This window comes from Coregonus lavaretus, assembly GCF_964263955.1.
Source record: "Coregonus lavaretus genome assembly, chromosome: 12".
Classification (NCBI taxonomy): Eukaryota; Metazoa; Chordata; class Actinopteri; order Salmoniformes; family Salmonidae; genus Coregonus; species Coregonus lavaretus.
In genome coordinates this window covers 11,056,710-11,072,079 of record NC_139999.1, presented here as the reverse complement: position 1 = coordinate 11,072,079, position 15,370 = coordinate 11,056,710, and the positions used below count along the sequence as shown (strand labels likewise).

Here is a 15,370-nt window from a genome sequence, read left to right as displayed (position 1 = left end):
AGGTGCTACTGAACGGGCCTCCTGCCAACTGTGACTGGGCATCTCTTTCCTCCTTGGTTACGGCCTCTCTTCTCTTCTCTCTCTCTCTCTCTCTCTCTCGGTCTCCTTTTCTCTTCTTCTCTTGACTCTTCTCCTCTTGGCTCTTCTTTTCTTGGCTCTTCTCCTCTTGGCTCTTCTTCTCTGCAGGTTTCTAGCCATTTGCAGGTTCTCGCCCGGAGAAAATCTCGCGAGATCCAGTCAAAGCTGAAGGTATGCGCTTCTCTGCGGGCTGGGCTGGGCGGGGCTGGTCAAGGCTTGGCTTTGCGCTAACCAAGTAGCTAGACGTTGTGCACTTCAGTTCCTCTTACAGCCGTAGATGGATAGGTTCTCCATGACTAGAAAATACCAACCATGGTAAATAGTACAGTAGGAGACTCTCTGTCTGCATAGGGGTGTATTGGCTTGAGGTCACCGTGTGACTCATCATGTAGGCTAACGTGTCTCGGAGAGACTAGAGCAACAAGTTATAGCTAGTAGCTACCATGCATGCACGGAACAGGGAGAAACGGCTAAAAACATGGTCATCTGTTGACCACTGAAATACATCTCAATGCTTAGTACAGTACTGTACAAAGCTGTAAAGAAATGACATTATAGGAGCTGTCTTTAGTCTACTGGTTATCCTGTATACAGTCACTCAGCCTGTGGTGTAGCCTAGAGGAATGCTGTGAGCAGTATGATCTGTCTGTGGTGAACGGTGTTGCTGCATGATGGCCTTGTCGCTACAGCTCCACGTCTGTCCCTATTGTACCTATGCCAGCCATGCTTCTGCCTATAGGCTTTCCTCAAATCTTCCTCTGCCTTCAACCCTTCTCTCCTCTCTGACCCCAATCTCCATTGGATCTCTCTGAATGTTCTTTCTTCTGTATGAGAGTCAACTACTCCAATCGTATGCAAAGACCTAAATGTTAGAATTAAACCATCATATGGTTTGCACTACTATAGCAGTGTGCTTAGAACAAGTGTCCTACCTGTATACTTCTGCTATACTACTTGAATTTCTAGATAATAATGAGTGTGCCCTATTCCTCATCATGCTCCTCTGCGTATATTCAGCAGAATATATATCTACAGCGCATTTGGAAAGTATTCAGACCCCTTCACTTTTTCCACATTTTGTTACGTTACAGCCTTATTCTAAAACGGATTACAAAAAAAAAACATCCTCATTAATCTACACACAGTACCCTATAATGACAAAGCAAATAAATACAAATGGAAATATCACATTTACATAAGTATTCAGACATTTACTCAGTACTTTGTTGAAGCACCTTTGGCAGCGATTACAGCCTCGAGTCTTCTTGGGTATGACGCTACAAGCTTTGCACACTGGTAATTGGGGAGTTTCTCCCATTCTTCTCTGCAGATCCTCTCAAGTTCTGTCAGGTTGGATGGGGAGCGTCGCTGCACAGCTATTTTCAGGTCTCTCCAGAGATGCTAGATCGGGTTCGAGTCTTGGCTGTGTGTTTACGGTCGTTGTCCTGTTGGAAGGTGAACGTTCGCCCCAGTCTGAGGTCCTGAGCACTCTGGAGCAGGTTTTCATCAAGGATCTCTCAGTCCTTTGCTCCGTTCATCTTTTCCTCAATTCTGAATAGTCTCCCAGTCGCTGCCACTGAAAAACATCGAAGGGATGGTGCCAGGTTTCCTCCAGATGGGACGCTTGCCATTCAGGCCAAAGAATTCAATGTTGGTTTCATCAGACCAGAAAACTTGTTTCTCATGGTCTGAGAGTCCTTTAGGTGCCTTTTGGCAAACTCCAAGCGGGCTGTCATGTGCCTTTTACTGAGGAGGGGCTTCCGTCTGGCCACTCTACCATAAAGGCCTGATTGGTGGAGTGCTGCAGAGATGGTTGTCCTTCTGGAAGATTCTCCCATCTCCACAGAGGAACTGGAGCTCTGTCAGAGTGACCATTGGGTTCTTGGTCACCTCCCTGACCAAGGCCCTTCTCCCAAGATTGCTCAGTTTGGCCGGGCGGCCAGCTCTAGGAAGAGTCTTGGTGGTTCCAAACGTATTACATTTAAAAATGATGGAGGCCACTGTGTTCTTGGGGACCTTCAATGCTGCAGAAATGTTGGGGTACCCTTCCCCAGATATGTGCCTCGACACAATCCTATCTCTGAGCTATATGGACAATTCCTTCGACCTCATGGCTTGGTTTTTGCTCTGACATGCACTGTCAAATGTGGGACCTTATATAGACAGGTGTTTGCCTTTCCAAATCATGTCCAATCAATTGAATTTACCACAGGTGGACTCCAATCAAGTTGTAGAAACATCTCACGGATGATCAATGGAAACAGGATGCACCTGAGCTCAATTTCGAGTGTCATAGCAACGTGTTTTGCCACAGGTCGACTCCAATCAAGTTGTAGAAACTTTAATACATTTAAAATTAAGGCTGTAACGTAACAAAATGGGGAAAAAGTCAAGGGGTCTGAATACTTATGAATATATAATGAATACATGCCACTTGTCTTCATTCCATCATCAGAGGACTGCAGGCAGAGGTGTTACAGTTACACTAATCCTCATCCAGCTTTAGATCTTCATTATATCCCTCAACCCCAAAACAACTGCAAACACAAAGTGAATCAGCGTACACTTATAGTGTGCCTGAGGAAATTATTGTGTTAAAGTGTATATTACTGTCAGTTAGCATACTGTGTAAATCATTTTACAAAAATGTAGTTGCTAGTTCACCCTTTGCCTTCATTGAAGTTTATTGGACCTTCTTTATTTAGACTTCTCTATTTATTTTCTAGTAGACTGTATCTAGTAGACTGATAAGGAACCTGCATTATTGTAACCACCTCAATGTTTGGACATTTATTGGAATGAGAGGGATATACTCTACCTTTCCCTACATTATTGTCCCTAGCGCAGTTCCTGTCCCAGTTAAATTCAGCTCCCATTTCCTTATATCAGGGCTCCTTATGGGGTATTTAGAAAGAACTACATAAGAGATGTTGCAGTTGGTTTAGTATTAATTTGACTGATGTGAGATATATGCGGCCCACCTGTTGTATGTTTAACACCCCTGGCTTAGAGCCAACAGATATAGTGCATTATCACTTGTTATAAGTCCTTATAATGTTTTATTATTTACTCTTTCTATGTTCTGCCTTTGTATGTAACAGTTTTTCAACAGGCTCAAAAGGAGATGATACTAAGTCATTATAAAGTCTTGCAATGCATTTATGAGCGCATCATAATGCATTATACCGTCTATCTCTATAATGAATTATACCTGTTGTCTTTCAGTTAGTGTTTCCTAGCTTTTCTTCAGGGATAAGAACATTCATTTTATGTCAACATCCTAGTGACCTACAGTACAGCTAGAACTTGTCCATTATTGCTGATTTTAGTTTGTACTGACACAGCCTATAAGCAAACCCATAGTTTATCACAGTATCCCTGTAAGTATATGCCTTTAGATGTGTATACTAATGGTTTCTCTTTCCTTTGATTTAGGCCATGAACTTGGTAAGTGGATTTGACTTTTGAGATTTGCTTCCCTCCTGCTTGGCGGTGCCAGAGCATTGTCCACTCCGCTAATGCCCTCTGCTGGCATGGCAACCCAACCCCACTACTATCCCATAATAAACCAGATCTTAGGAATAGGAAACGTGTGTGCTTGGAACCACATTGCTGTGCATCGTATCTGATCATGATTGATTATCATGTTTTTGCAGGGTGATTCTGCTTCTCTGAGGACATACTTCTTAACACTTGTTTAGTTTATGCTACATATGCAGACACAAAAAAAAGTCTGCAACAGCATTAGCAAACATTACATGTCAGTTCCAAATCAAATCAAATCAAAATGTATTGGTCACACACACATATTTAGCAGATGTGCTAAATGCTTCCAATTCCATAGGCTATTGTTGATACAAAACTGTGATCCAAGAGAATGTTCAGGCATGGTGAAATCTGGATGCAAAACCAGAAACTTTTTCTGATCAATACTTTGAAGGACCAATATCACGATCCGATTGAGCGTCCCCTAGATAATATTATAATTATTTTCACAGATTGTTTTGTCCAATTATGAGGCAGTGCATTTACAGTTGAAGTCGGAAGTTTACATACACTTAGGTTGGAGTCATTAAAACTTGTTTTTCAACCACTCCACACATTTCTTGTTAACAAACTATAGTTTTGGCAAGTCGGTTAGGACATCTACTTTGTGCAGGACACAAGTAATTTTTCCAACAATTGTTTACAGACAGATTATTTCACTTATAATTCACTGTATCACAATTCCAGTGGGTCAGAAGTTTACATACACTAAGTTGACCGTGCCTTTAAACAGCTTGGAAAATTCCAGAAAATGATGTCATGGCTTTAGAAGCTTCTGATAGGCTAATTGACATCATTTGAGTCAATTGGAGGTGTACCTGTGGATGTATTTCAAGGCCTACCTTCAAACTCAGTGCCTCTGTGCTTGACATCATGGGAATATCTAAAGAAATCAGCCAAGACCTCAGAAAAAATATTGTAGACCTGCACAAGTCTGGTTCATCCTTGGGAGCAATTTCCAAATGCCTGAAGGTACCACGTTCATCTGTACACACAATAGTACGCAAGTATAAACACCATGGGACCATGCAGCCGTCATACCGCTCAGGAAGGAGACGCGTTCTGTCTCCTAGAGATGAACGTTCTTTGGTTCGAAAAGTGCAAATCAATCCCAGAACAACAGCAAAGGACCTTGTGAAGATGCTGGAGGAAACAGGTACAAAAGTATCTATATCCACAGTAAAACAAGTCCTATATTGACATAACCTGAAAGGCCGCTCAGCAAGGAAGAAGCCACTGCTCCAAAACCTACATAAAAAAGCCAGACTATGGTTTGCAACTGCACATGGGGACAAAGATCGTACTTTTTGGAGAAATGTCCTCTGGTCTGATGAAACAAAAATAGAACTGTTTGGCCATAATGACTATCGTTATGTTTTGAGGAAAAAGGGGGACTTGCAAGCTGAAGAACACCATCCCAACCGTGAAGCACGGAGGTGCCAGCATCATGATGTGGGGGTGCTTTGCTGCAGGAGGGACTGGTGCACTTCACAAAATAGATGGCATATATTGAAGCAACATCTCAAGACATCAGTCAGGAAGTTAAAGCTTGGTCACAAATGGGTCTTCCAAATGGACAATGACCCCACGCATACTTCCAAAGTTGTGGCAAAATGGCTTAAGGACAACAAAGTCAAGGTATTGGAGTGGCCATCACAAAGCCCTGACCTCAATCCTATAGAAAATGTGTGGGCAGAACTGAAAAGGCGTGTGTGAGCAAGGAGGCCTACAAACCTGACTCAGTTACACCAGCTCTGTCAGGAGGAATGGGCCAAAATTCAGCCAACTTATTGTGGAAGGCTTGTGGAAGGCTACCCGAACCGTTTGACCCAAGTTAAACAATTTAAAGGCAATTCTACCAAATACTAATTGAGTGTATGTAAACTTATGACCCACTGGGAATGTGATGAAAGAAATAAAAGCTGAAATAAATAATTCTCTCTACTATTATTCTGACATTTCACATTCTTAAAATAAAGTGGTGATCCTAACTGACCCAAGACAGGGAATTTTTACTAGGATTAAATGTCAGGAATAGTGAAAAGCTGAGTTTAAATGTATTTGGCTAAGGTGTATGTAAACTTCTGACTTCAACTGTGTGTAGAGCATAGGTTCAGCGATCTTCTATACTGTACACAGTTATATGACCCCATCCACTACCAATGTGTACGGTACTACTTAACCTAGGGATGCACTTACACCATTTAGTGCTAGAATCATCACAGCACAGTGTGATACTGTAGAGAAACATAAACATTACCTGTGTTCCTCTACCTGGTCAGAGTCTATAGTCAGTTATGGCTCAGTAAATCACTGATACCAGTTTCACACAGTGCACTCACTGTGTTTTGTAACTTTCATTTTGACTTTGTTGATGCTAAAGATTTGGCATTTGGAGATTCTTTAGGTCAGCTTTCTGCTGCTTCTACAGGTACATCTCTTTCCTATTTCAAGACGGCAGTAATACTACCAACAAGGCAAATGTAGGATAATGTTGTTTCTCCTGCTAAGAAATGTCACATAGTTGCACAGTGATGAGAATACACCTAAAGGTGTTGGCCTTTAGAGATTTTACCTCACGGCTCCCACAACTGTGGGGACTGGGGAGTTTAGTGCAACTTAACTATCCTCTCTCTCTCTGCTTTGTACAATGACAATATGATTGTAATATTGCTATGAGGGTTAGATACTGGTTCTAGTGTGGTGAGGCACACACAAAGTGCTGTTTCTGATGTTTCAGTGTTATTTTGCTGGTAGACATACAGTAAAGTTAAATGCTCTTGAATGTCCAGGTACAATAATGCCAAGCTTAATCATCTACGCTTTTCTTTTCTATCACTGACCATTACAATCAGCAGAACGTTCCAGACAAATCACCTTCATACCAATTGCAATCTGACCATATACAGTGCAGTGTACTGGCCAATGCAGCCATTAGTCCTACAGTATATATTCATCTAGAGTCCTCTGAAACAGAGGAACTTTTTACTATTGCAGTCTTATTTTCTATTTTACTGCCTTTTTCCATAATAAGAGTGGTCTTTCTGCAAGAGGCTTTTCCTTCAAGGTCTCTACTAATTAGAATCATGTGACTCCTGGAATGTTCTGTTTGATTATGTGGCTTAAAAGCTTTTTCATCTGCTCTTCGTTGAATGGTACAATTAATCATATACATGTTCTCTTCATGTCTTATTAATTATTGTAGCCTGGTAGTACTCCAGACATAGTGGCAGTTAAGACTCAGATCTGCTTTTTGTTTACTGAAGATCCTAATGGGAGCACATAAGAAGCTCAGAGAATGTTATATTTACAGTATAAATATAGTAGTGATAGCTAGTAGTAATAGTTGTAACTATTGAACCAACTGTGTTCCTCTTGGGGCACTGTGAGTACTGTAGTAGTTATGTCAACCAGGTCAGTGTATACTAGGTGTTAGACTGCCCCCTAGTGGTGCATCTCCCTCACCTACTCCTCCTCATCCACAGGACCAGGCATCTAAAGACAAGGCCCTCCAGAACATGGCAGCATTGTCGTCTGCTCAGATCGTGTCTCCGAGCCTGATCAAGAGCCAGCTACCCCCACTGCCCCACTCTCCCTACCCCCCGCAAGCCAGGGTGAGCTCTTCTACACTGGGTTTGGGGTTGCAATGATTGCTTTTGTTCTGCATTGACACTATTTACAAGTATTATGTTATTGTTGTACTAGTAATTGATGTAGGCTATGGGAATACAGTACAGTCCCTGATCTACTTCATGTAAAGCTTGACCAAATGAGCCTGTGAATATATAGTTGAAGTCAGAAGTTTACATACACTTAGGTTGGAGTCATTAAAACTCGTTTTTCAACCACTCCACAAATGTCTTGTTAACAAACTATAGTTTTGGCAAGTAATTTAGGACATCTACTTTGTGCATGACACAAGTAATTTTTCCAACAATTATTTACAGACAGATTATTTCAGTTATAATTCACTGTATCACAATTCCAGTGGGTCAGAAGTTTACATACACTAAGTTGACTGTGCCTTTAAACAGCTTGGAAAATTCCAGAAAATGATGTCATGGCTTTAGAAGCTTCTGATAGGCTAATTGACTGACATATTTCAAGGCCTACCTTCAAACTCAGTGCCTCTTTGCTTGACATCATGGGAAAATCAAAATAAATCAGCCAAGACCTCAGAAAAAAAATTGTAGACCTCCACAAGTCTGGTTCATCCTTGGGAGCAATTTCCAAATGCCTGAAGGTACCACGTTCATCTATACAAACAATAGTACGCAAGTATAAACACCATGGGACCACGCAGCCGTCATACCGCTCAGGAAGGAGACGCGTTCTGTCTCCTAGAGATGAACATACTTTGGTGCGAAAAGTGCAAATCAATCCAAGAACAACAGCAAAGGACCCTGTGAAGATGCTGGAGGAAACCAGTACAAAAGTATCTATATCCACAGTAAAACGAGTCCTATATCGACACAACCTGAAAGGCCGCTCAGCAAGGAAGAAGCCACTGCTCCAAAACCGCCATAAAAAAGCCAGACTATGGTTTGCAACTGCACATGGGGACAAAGATCGTACTTTTTGGAGAAATGTCCTCTGGTCTGATAAAAGAGAAATATAACTGTTTGGCCATAATGACCATCGTTATGTTTGGAGGAAAAAAGGGAGCTTGCAAGCTGAAGAACACCATCCCAACCGTGAAGCACGGAGGTGGCAGCATCATGCTGTGGGGGTGCTTTGCTGCAGGAGGGACTGGTGCACTTCACAAAATAGATGGCATATATTGAAGCAACATCTCAAGACATCAGTCAGGAAGTTAAAGCTTGGTCGCAAATGGGTCTTCCAAATGGACAATGACCCCACGCATACTTCCAAAGTTGTGGCAAAATGGCTTAAGGACAACAAAGTCAAGGTATTGGAGTGGCCATCACAAAGCCCTGATCTCAATCCTATAGAAAATGTGTCGGCAGAACTGAAAAGGCGTGTGTGAGCAAGGAGGCCTACAAACCTGACTCAGTTACACCAGCTCTGTCAGGAGGAATGGGCCAAAATTCAGCCAACTTATTGTGGGAGGCTTGTGGAAGGCTACCCGAAACGTTTGACCCAAGTTAAACCATTTAAAGGCAATTCTACCAAATACTAATTGAGTGTATGTAAACTTCTGACCCACTGGGAATGTGATGAAAGAAATAAAAGCTGAAATAAATAATTCTCTCTACTATTATTCTGACATTTCACATTCTTAAAATAAAGTGGTGATCCTAACTGACCTAAGACTGGGAATTTTTACTAGGATTAAATGTCAGCAATAGTGAAAAGCAGAGTTTAAATGTATTTGGCTAAGGTGTATGTAAACTTCCGACTTCAACTGTATAACTTGAGGACAGAGCTTTTGTGAAACTCTGTTGAACCGACTCCGTTACCTTTGCCTTCCAGTTTTGGCCAGGCCCTATCCCAGGACAACCCGGCCCCTCTCAGGAGTGAGTATGACTGAATGTGTTTACTATCGGTTGAGTGACAGGTTCAGGTGTTTGGACTGTGCGTTTGATTGGTTGTTTGATTGATTGACACTTGGTGTGATTGGAATGGCGGGTTCTCTTTGGCACGTTTAACGGATCGCATTTGTGCACATCAGGCTGATTCTAGAGCTCAACCAGGGAAGGACTCCTGGGTTTGGCCGCACCAGCTATGCGTAAGTTTCCTCCTGGTCCAGCTGTAGCACCAAGGCAGCACTAACTCTGCTTCAGTATGTGTCCTGCTCCTGCACTAACTTTACGACCAGGGCACAACCAGCTTCACATCTGAGAGCGAGAAGACCAAACATGCTGTGAAGTTGTTTGCGAAGTCGTTCCGTTCTGGCCATTTGGGATGTAAAGACGTTACACGATAGGGTGATTTCATGACAAACTGGGGGCATAGTGGTACATTAGTCTATGACAACACCTCACTTGAGATCCATGTTTGTCACTCCAATTTTAAAGCAAATCTTCCATTGACATTTATGCATGACTTGCACAAAAAGCGTATCTGAAGTTAGGATTTGGCCCATTGTGAACGTTCACATGTCACACTTAAATGATGTGCCACAATCACATGAGCAGAGAATGTCCGCAGAGAAACATCAATCAAATAATCAATCCACCAATCAGTCAGCGTACGTTAATAGCATCACTATGTGTATGGTGTAGAGCAATATGACAGAGTGAAGCAGAGGTGGACTTACACCTAGCTGGTGCAGCCACAGACACATGCCTATGTTGAGAAACGTGTCATAATACTGTGGATCCACGTCTGTCTGACATGCCTATGTTGAGAAACGTGTCATAATACTGTGGATCCACGTCTGTCTGACATGCCTATGTTGAGAAACGTGTCATAATACTGTGGATCCACGTCTGTCTGACATGCCTATGTTGAGAAACGTGTCATAATACTGTGGATCCACGTCTGTCTGACATGCCTATGTTGAGAAACGTGTCATAATACTGTGGATCCACGTCTGTCTGACATGCCTATGTTGAGAAACGTGTCATAATACTGTGGATCCACGTCTGTCTGACATGCCTATGTTGAGAAACGTGTCATAATACTGTGGATCCACGTCTGTCTGACATGCCTATGTTGAGAAACGTGTCATAATACTGTGGATCCACGTCTGTCTGACATGCCAATGAAGCCCAAAGCAACATGCCACTAGCATAACCAGGTTTCACATGGAATTTCACTTTTGGAAATATGTGGAATAAACACAGTTGGATGAAAACTGAAAAGTTTGACTCCTCAACTGTGGTGTGATAATCATTCTCTCTTTCAGTATCAAACCTTTTGCACCGTCTCCATACACAACTCTACCAGGCCCCCCCCCTCCCCCTATATCAAGTGAGTATGGAGTCAAAGTCAGTTAGCTTTCATCTTCATTCATACATTCATACAGTACGTCCTCATTCATGATATCTAAAAGGGAGAACTGTCCAAAGATGGCAGTAATGAAACATGTGATATAACATACACATCATCAATATATCTGGTGCTTAACATTAATACAGAAATTAAAATCAGTCTCTCTCTCTCTCAGACTATGAGCCTTTGGCACCCCCCCTGCCCCCGGCTGCTACGGCGGTGCCCGTGTGGCAGGACCGGACCATCGCCTCCTCCAAGCTGCGGATGTTAGAGTACTCTGCCTTCATGGAGGTGCAGAGGGACCCCGACAACGTGAGTCACCAAACCAACTACACCACCAAACCACATTAACCAACCACACTAACCAACAAGTGCTAATCAAAGTTGTCAATAAAGGCCTTTGTTTTGCAGTCCACATAGTTACACTAGTCAGACTCAATGTCTAGCGCTAACTCAGTATGGTCAAGCTAGACTTCTGTCATGGCGGCTAGTCTGACCATCTTCCTCTCTCTCCCCCTGCAGTACAGCAAACACCTGTTTGTCCACATTGGCCAGACCAACCCATCCTACAGCGACCCTCTGCTGGAGGCAGTGGACATCAGGCAGATCTACGACAAGTTCCCAGAGAAGAAGGGCGGACTCAAAGAGCTTTATGAGAAAGGCCCCCAGAACGCCTTTTTCCTAGTCAAATTTTGGGTGGGTGATGATGACGTCATCCGGTTCAATTATGTATTTATACTGATGGTTTGACAAATCAATTTAATTATTGTTTTATCCTCACCTTGAATTATTTTACTGGGCAGTGTATGGATTTTAAACCTACACTGTCACACCGTCGCACATTCACACTGTCACACATTTACACTGTCACACAGTCACACAGTCACACTCTCACACAGTCACACTCTCACACAGTCACACTCTCACACAGTCACACAGTCACACTCTCACACAGTCACACAGTCACACTCTCACACAGTCACACTCTCACACAGTCACACTCTCACACAGTCACACAGTCCCTTTTGGTAGTTTGAGTATTCTGTCCTTTATTGTTTTATCCTCACCTTGAATTATTTTACTGGGCAGTGTATGTATGTGTGATTTTAAACCTACACTGTTATACCCTAACATATTCACACTGTCACACATTTACACTGTCACACAGTCACACTCTCACACTCACACAGTCACACTCTCACACTCACACAGTCACACTCTCTCACAGTCACACTCACACAGTCATACTCTCACACTCACACAGTCACACTCTCACACAGTCACACTCTCACAGTCACACTCTCACACTCTCACACAGTCACACTCTCACACAGTCACACTCTCACACAGTCACACAGTCACACTCTCACAGTCACACTCTCACACTGTCACAAAGTCACACTGTCACACAGTCACACTCTCACACAGTCATACTCTCACACAGTCACACTCTCATACAGTCAAACTGTCACACAGTCACACTCACACAGTCACACAGTCACACTCTCACACAGTCATACTCTCACACAGTCACACTCTCACACAGTCACACTCTCACACAGTCACACAGTCCCTTTTGGTAGTTTGAGTATTCTGTCCTTTAGAGTAGAATAAAACCAAAGGGTTTAGGCCTGTTATCTTAGCTTTAATCTGACTTGTCCTGTGTGTGTCCTGTCTCTGCAGGCGGATCTGAACAGCAGTGGCATGCAGGACGGCCCAGGCTCCTTCTACGGAGTTAGCAGCCAGTACAGCAGCTCTGAGAACATGACCATCACCGTCTCCACCAAAGTCTGCTCCTTCGGCAAACAGGTGGTTGAGAAAGTTGAGGTGAGGCCGTTGTCCACTGGGTCTGCTTTATAGTCACAAAAACAGCTGTCAGGTCGTTCCAGGTAGAAGATAAAGGTTAAATTAAATGTACTGTCAGACACTATAATTGCATTTCATGCAATCACGTTTACCTCAAGTCAGATGTTTGCTGTTTTGCCGAGTTTTAAAATCTCTCCTTTTGTGAATTTCAGACGGAGTACGCCCGGATGGAGGGAGGGAAGTGTGTCTACAGGATCCACCGCTCTCCCATGTGCGAGTACATGATCAACTTCATCCACAAGCTCAAACACCTGCCAGAAAAATACATGATGAACAGTGTTCTGGAAAACTTCACTATACTTCAGGTAACATTATGCTTTATTACAAGATAATAAGATAGTAACTAATTTACAATTTGAGAATACACTGTGACTATTTCAACCTAGAACAATAGATTATATGTTTTTGACCTCATTGGTTTTGCTTCATTGTTCCTCCTTTTGTTGTGCTTCGTGAATTGATTGATTGATTGATATGTCACCTACTGTATAGGACTACAAGTATACGACTACAAGTGGATGACCTGTATTTGACCTGGTGTTGTCCTACTTCTGTTCCATTCCCCAGGTGGTGACAGACCGTGACACCCAGGAGACCTTGCTATGTATAGCTTTTGTGTTCGAGGTCTCGACGAGTGAACACGGGGCACAGTACCACGTCTACAGGCTCGTGAAAGACTGACCCACCCACCATTCTGCTACGTCTACAGTCTCGTCGAAGACTGACCCACCCACTGTTCTGCAGGGAGGTTTGGGAATCAGCTGACGAAGCACTGCGTGACAATATGTACAGTACAGACTGCTCAACTGTAACATTCAAAACGACGTTAGGATGAACTGACATGAACACATTTTAAACTTCCACACAGTTATTTGTAATATAGGAAAAAGGATGACGTCTCTCAATAGACAAGAAAGGAAATGAGGAGAATTCATTGTTTTGTTTTAAGGGCGACTTTTTAACCCATATAGTTAAATGTGCTGAGACAAGTTGGGTCAAATTGGTAATGACAGTAAATGTACAGTAGGTTGAGATTCACTGAGGGCATGAGAAAGTGAACAAGGCTAAGAGAGTTGTCTCCAAGGAAACACACTCTAAGCAATATAAGAAGAAGTGGATAGATTGGAATGGTACAGATACAAAGACCATGGAAGAAGAACAAACACAAAAGAATCCAAAAGTAGAAGGGTCCTACCGAGGGGTGTTGATCAATTAGATAGGATGGCAGCCAAGTGCCTTTCTCCAAAGACACATATTGATCAGTTGCCAGACACTCTGGAATGCCTTATGTACTACCTCTTGTCTTTAAATAAACAGAAAGAAACCGAACGGATGTAAATGCATCAATGAATTGGAAACTGAACATGATTATGCAGTTCACCCTTTCTTATCTAGATCCTTGAAGCACACTTCTGATCCAGGCACATTATGTTATGGATTAAACTATTATTCATTTTTCTATTGATGTGTTGTATTGAATGGTTACAAGTTTAGATGCAGTCCACGTGTACGGCAAGTGGATAGCATGATCAGATCATTCAGTTTCTAGTCCCTAGGCTTTTATGGGTCTAGACAACAACACATCTATGTGCTGTGGTGCACTTAAAAGGTCACGAAGGGGTGAAGCAACAAAGAGTTGTATTTTCAGCCTTTAGTTATGTTATTGAAATGAACCGTTTCTGTACTGGGAGTCTGTGGATGCTACAGGAATATGTGTTACATAGGATACTTTTTTGGGGACGTGTTTATATTTGTGATTCACTTTAACACTGTTTTCTTAAAAACATGGCTTGTGAATTCACCAGATTCGACATTGCCAAATTGGAACTGACCAAATTTAACGGTGAGTTTCAACTAATGTAAGAAATCCAGGTATTCTAATCCAATCTCCCCAATCGAGAGATAACCAAAAGTTTGCTGGTTTGAATCCCCGAGCTGGCAAGGTGGAAAAATCTGCTGTTCTGCACTTGAGCAAGGCAGTTAACCCCCCTAACAACAACCGGCTGCCGATGATGTCCCTTAAGGCTGCCCCCCTCACCTCTCTGATTCAGAGGGGTTGGGTTAAATGCGGAAGACACATTTCGGTTGAATGCATTCAGTTGTGCAACTGACTATGTATCCCCTTTCCCTAAGCCTACATAGTGTAAGATAAGTTTCTCTTTCCTAAATTGTATTAATAAAAACAAAAGCTATCTCTTATTTTATGAGCAAACCTTCAAGAAATTAATCTTAATTTGCCAATGCCATCAGTCAATGAAAAACAGCTTTTATGTTTTGAAAGAGAGCTATCCTCTGTACTGTGGTGTGTGACCATTGATTGTTATTTATATTGAAACGAATGGTGGGAGGGCAGGGCTGGGCTGGGAAATGGGCCATGTGTTTATCCTTTGCCATTGAAATGGAGGTGTTACAAGTATTGCTGAGCTGAACTTTATACTAAAGACACAATAACCTTAATCCCCTAGCTAGGGGATGGTCTCTGCCTTGGACAGTTCACTGGACTTCTGTCATAAGAATTCATACATCAGACTTTGTATGGTGGATTTAGTACTTCAAGAGCTAGACTTAAAACAACTGCTAAATCCTTACTAGCAGACTTCTCAATTTTACCTTTTTTTACAGGCCCTTGTTTTTTATTATCATTATAACAATTAATACTTTTGTTTTCTGTTCGTTTTTTTTGACTTTCAGCAGAAGCCATATGCATCCGTTGAAAACGTGTGTTTTTGTTGACATTGATGATGAGATGCTGTATCTTATGTATCATAATCTGAATGGTGTGGGCAAGTTTGTTTGGTTAAAAGGTGGTTTATTGTGGCCTTGGTTACCAATTGTGCATTGCATTTTAGTATTTTCTGTTATCTTCAAACTAAGGGGGTTGTACTATATACTCAAATCAAAATGTGTAATCTAACAATTAAAGACGCATGGTGCCTTTGGGGCCATTTTCCCCTGAAAACTCATTAAAACAGGTTTATTCATT

General features: G+C 42.2%; 1 protein-coding gene across 1 annotated transcript in view; it reads left to right on the top strand.

The window, feature by feature from the left end:
* LOC311138484 (transcriptional enhancer factor TEF-5-like) overlaps positions 1-15,370 on the top strand; it is a 63,646-nt gene extending 48,276 nt beyond the window's left edge. The window contains exons 6-16 of the mRNA XM_084173179.1: positions 187-249; positions 3,514-3,525; positions 7,110-7,238; positions 9,058-9,101; positions 9,257-9,313; positions 10,436-10,500; positions 10,697-10,833; positions 11,044-11,217; positions 12,205-12,348; positions 12,540-12,692; positions 12,955-15,370. Coding sequence (XP_084029305.1) covers positions 187-249; positions 3,514-3,525; positions 7,110-7,238; positions 9,058-9,101; positions 9,257-9,313; positions 10,436-10,500; positions 10,697-10,833; positions 11,044-11,217; positions 12,205-12,348; positions 12,540-12,692; positions 12,955-13,068 — 1,092 coding nt within the window. The 3' untranslated portion in view covers positions 13,069-15,370. The remainder of the gene's footprint in view (positions 1-186; positions 250-3,513; positions 3,526-7,109; positions 7,239-9,057; positions 9,102-9,256; positions 9,314-10,435; positions 10,501-10,696; positions 10,834-11,043; positions 11,218-12,204; positions 12,349-12,539; positions 12,693-12,954) is intronic.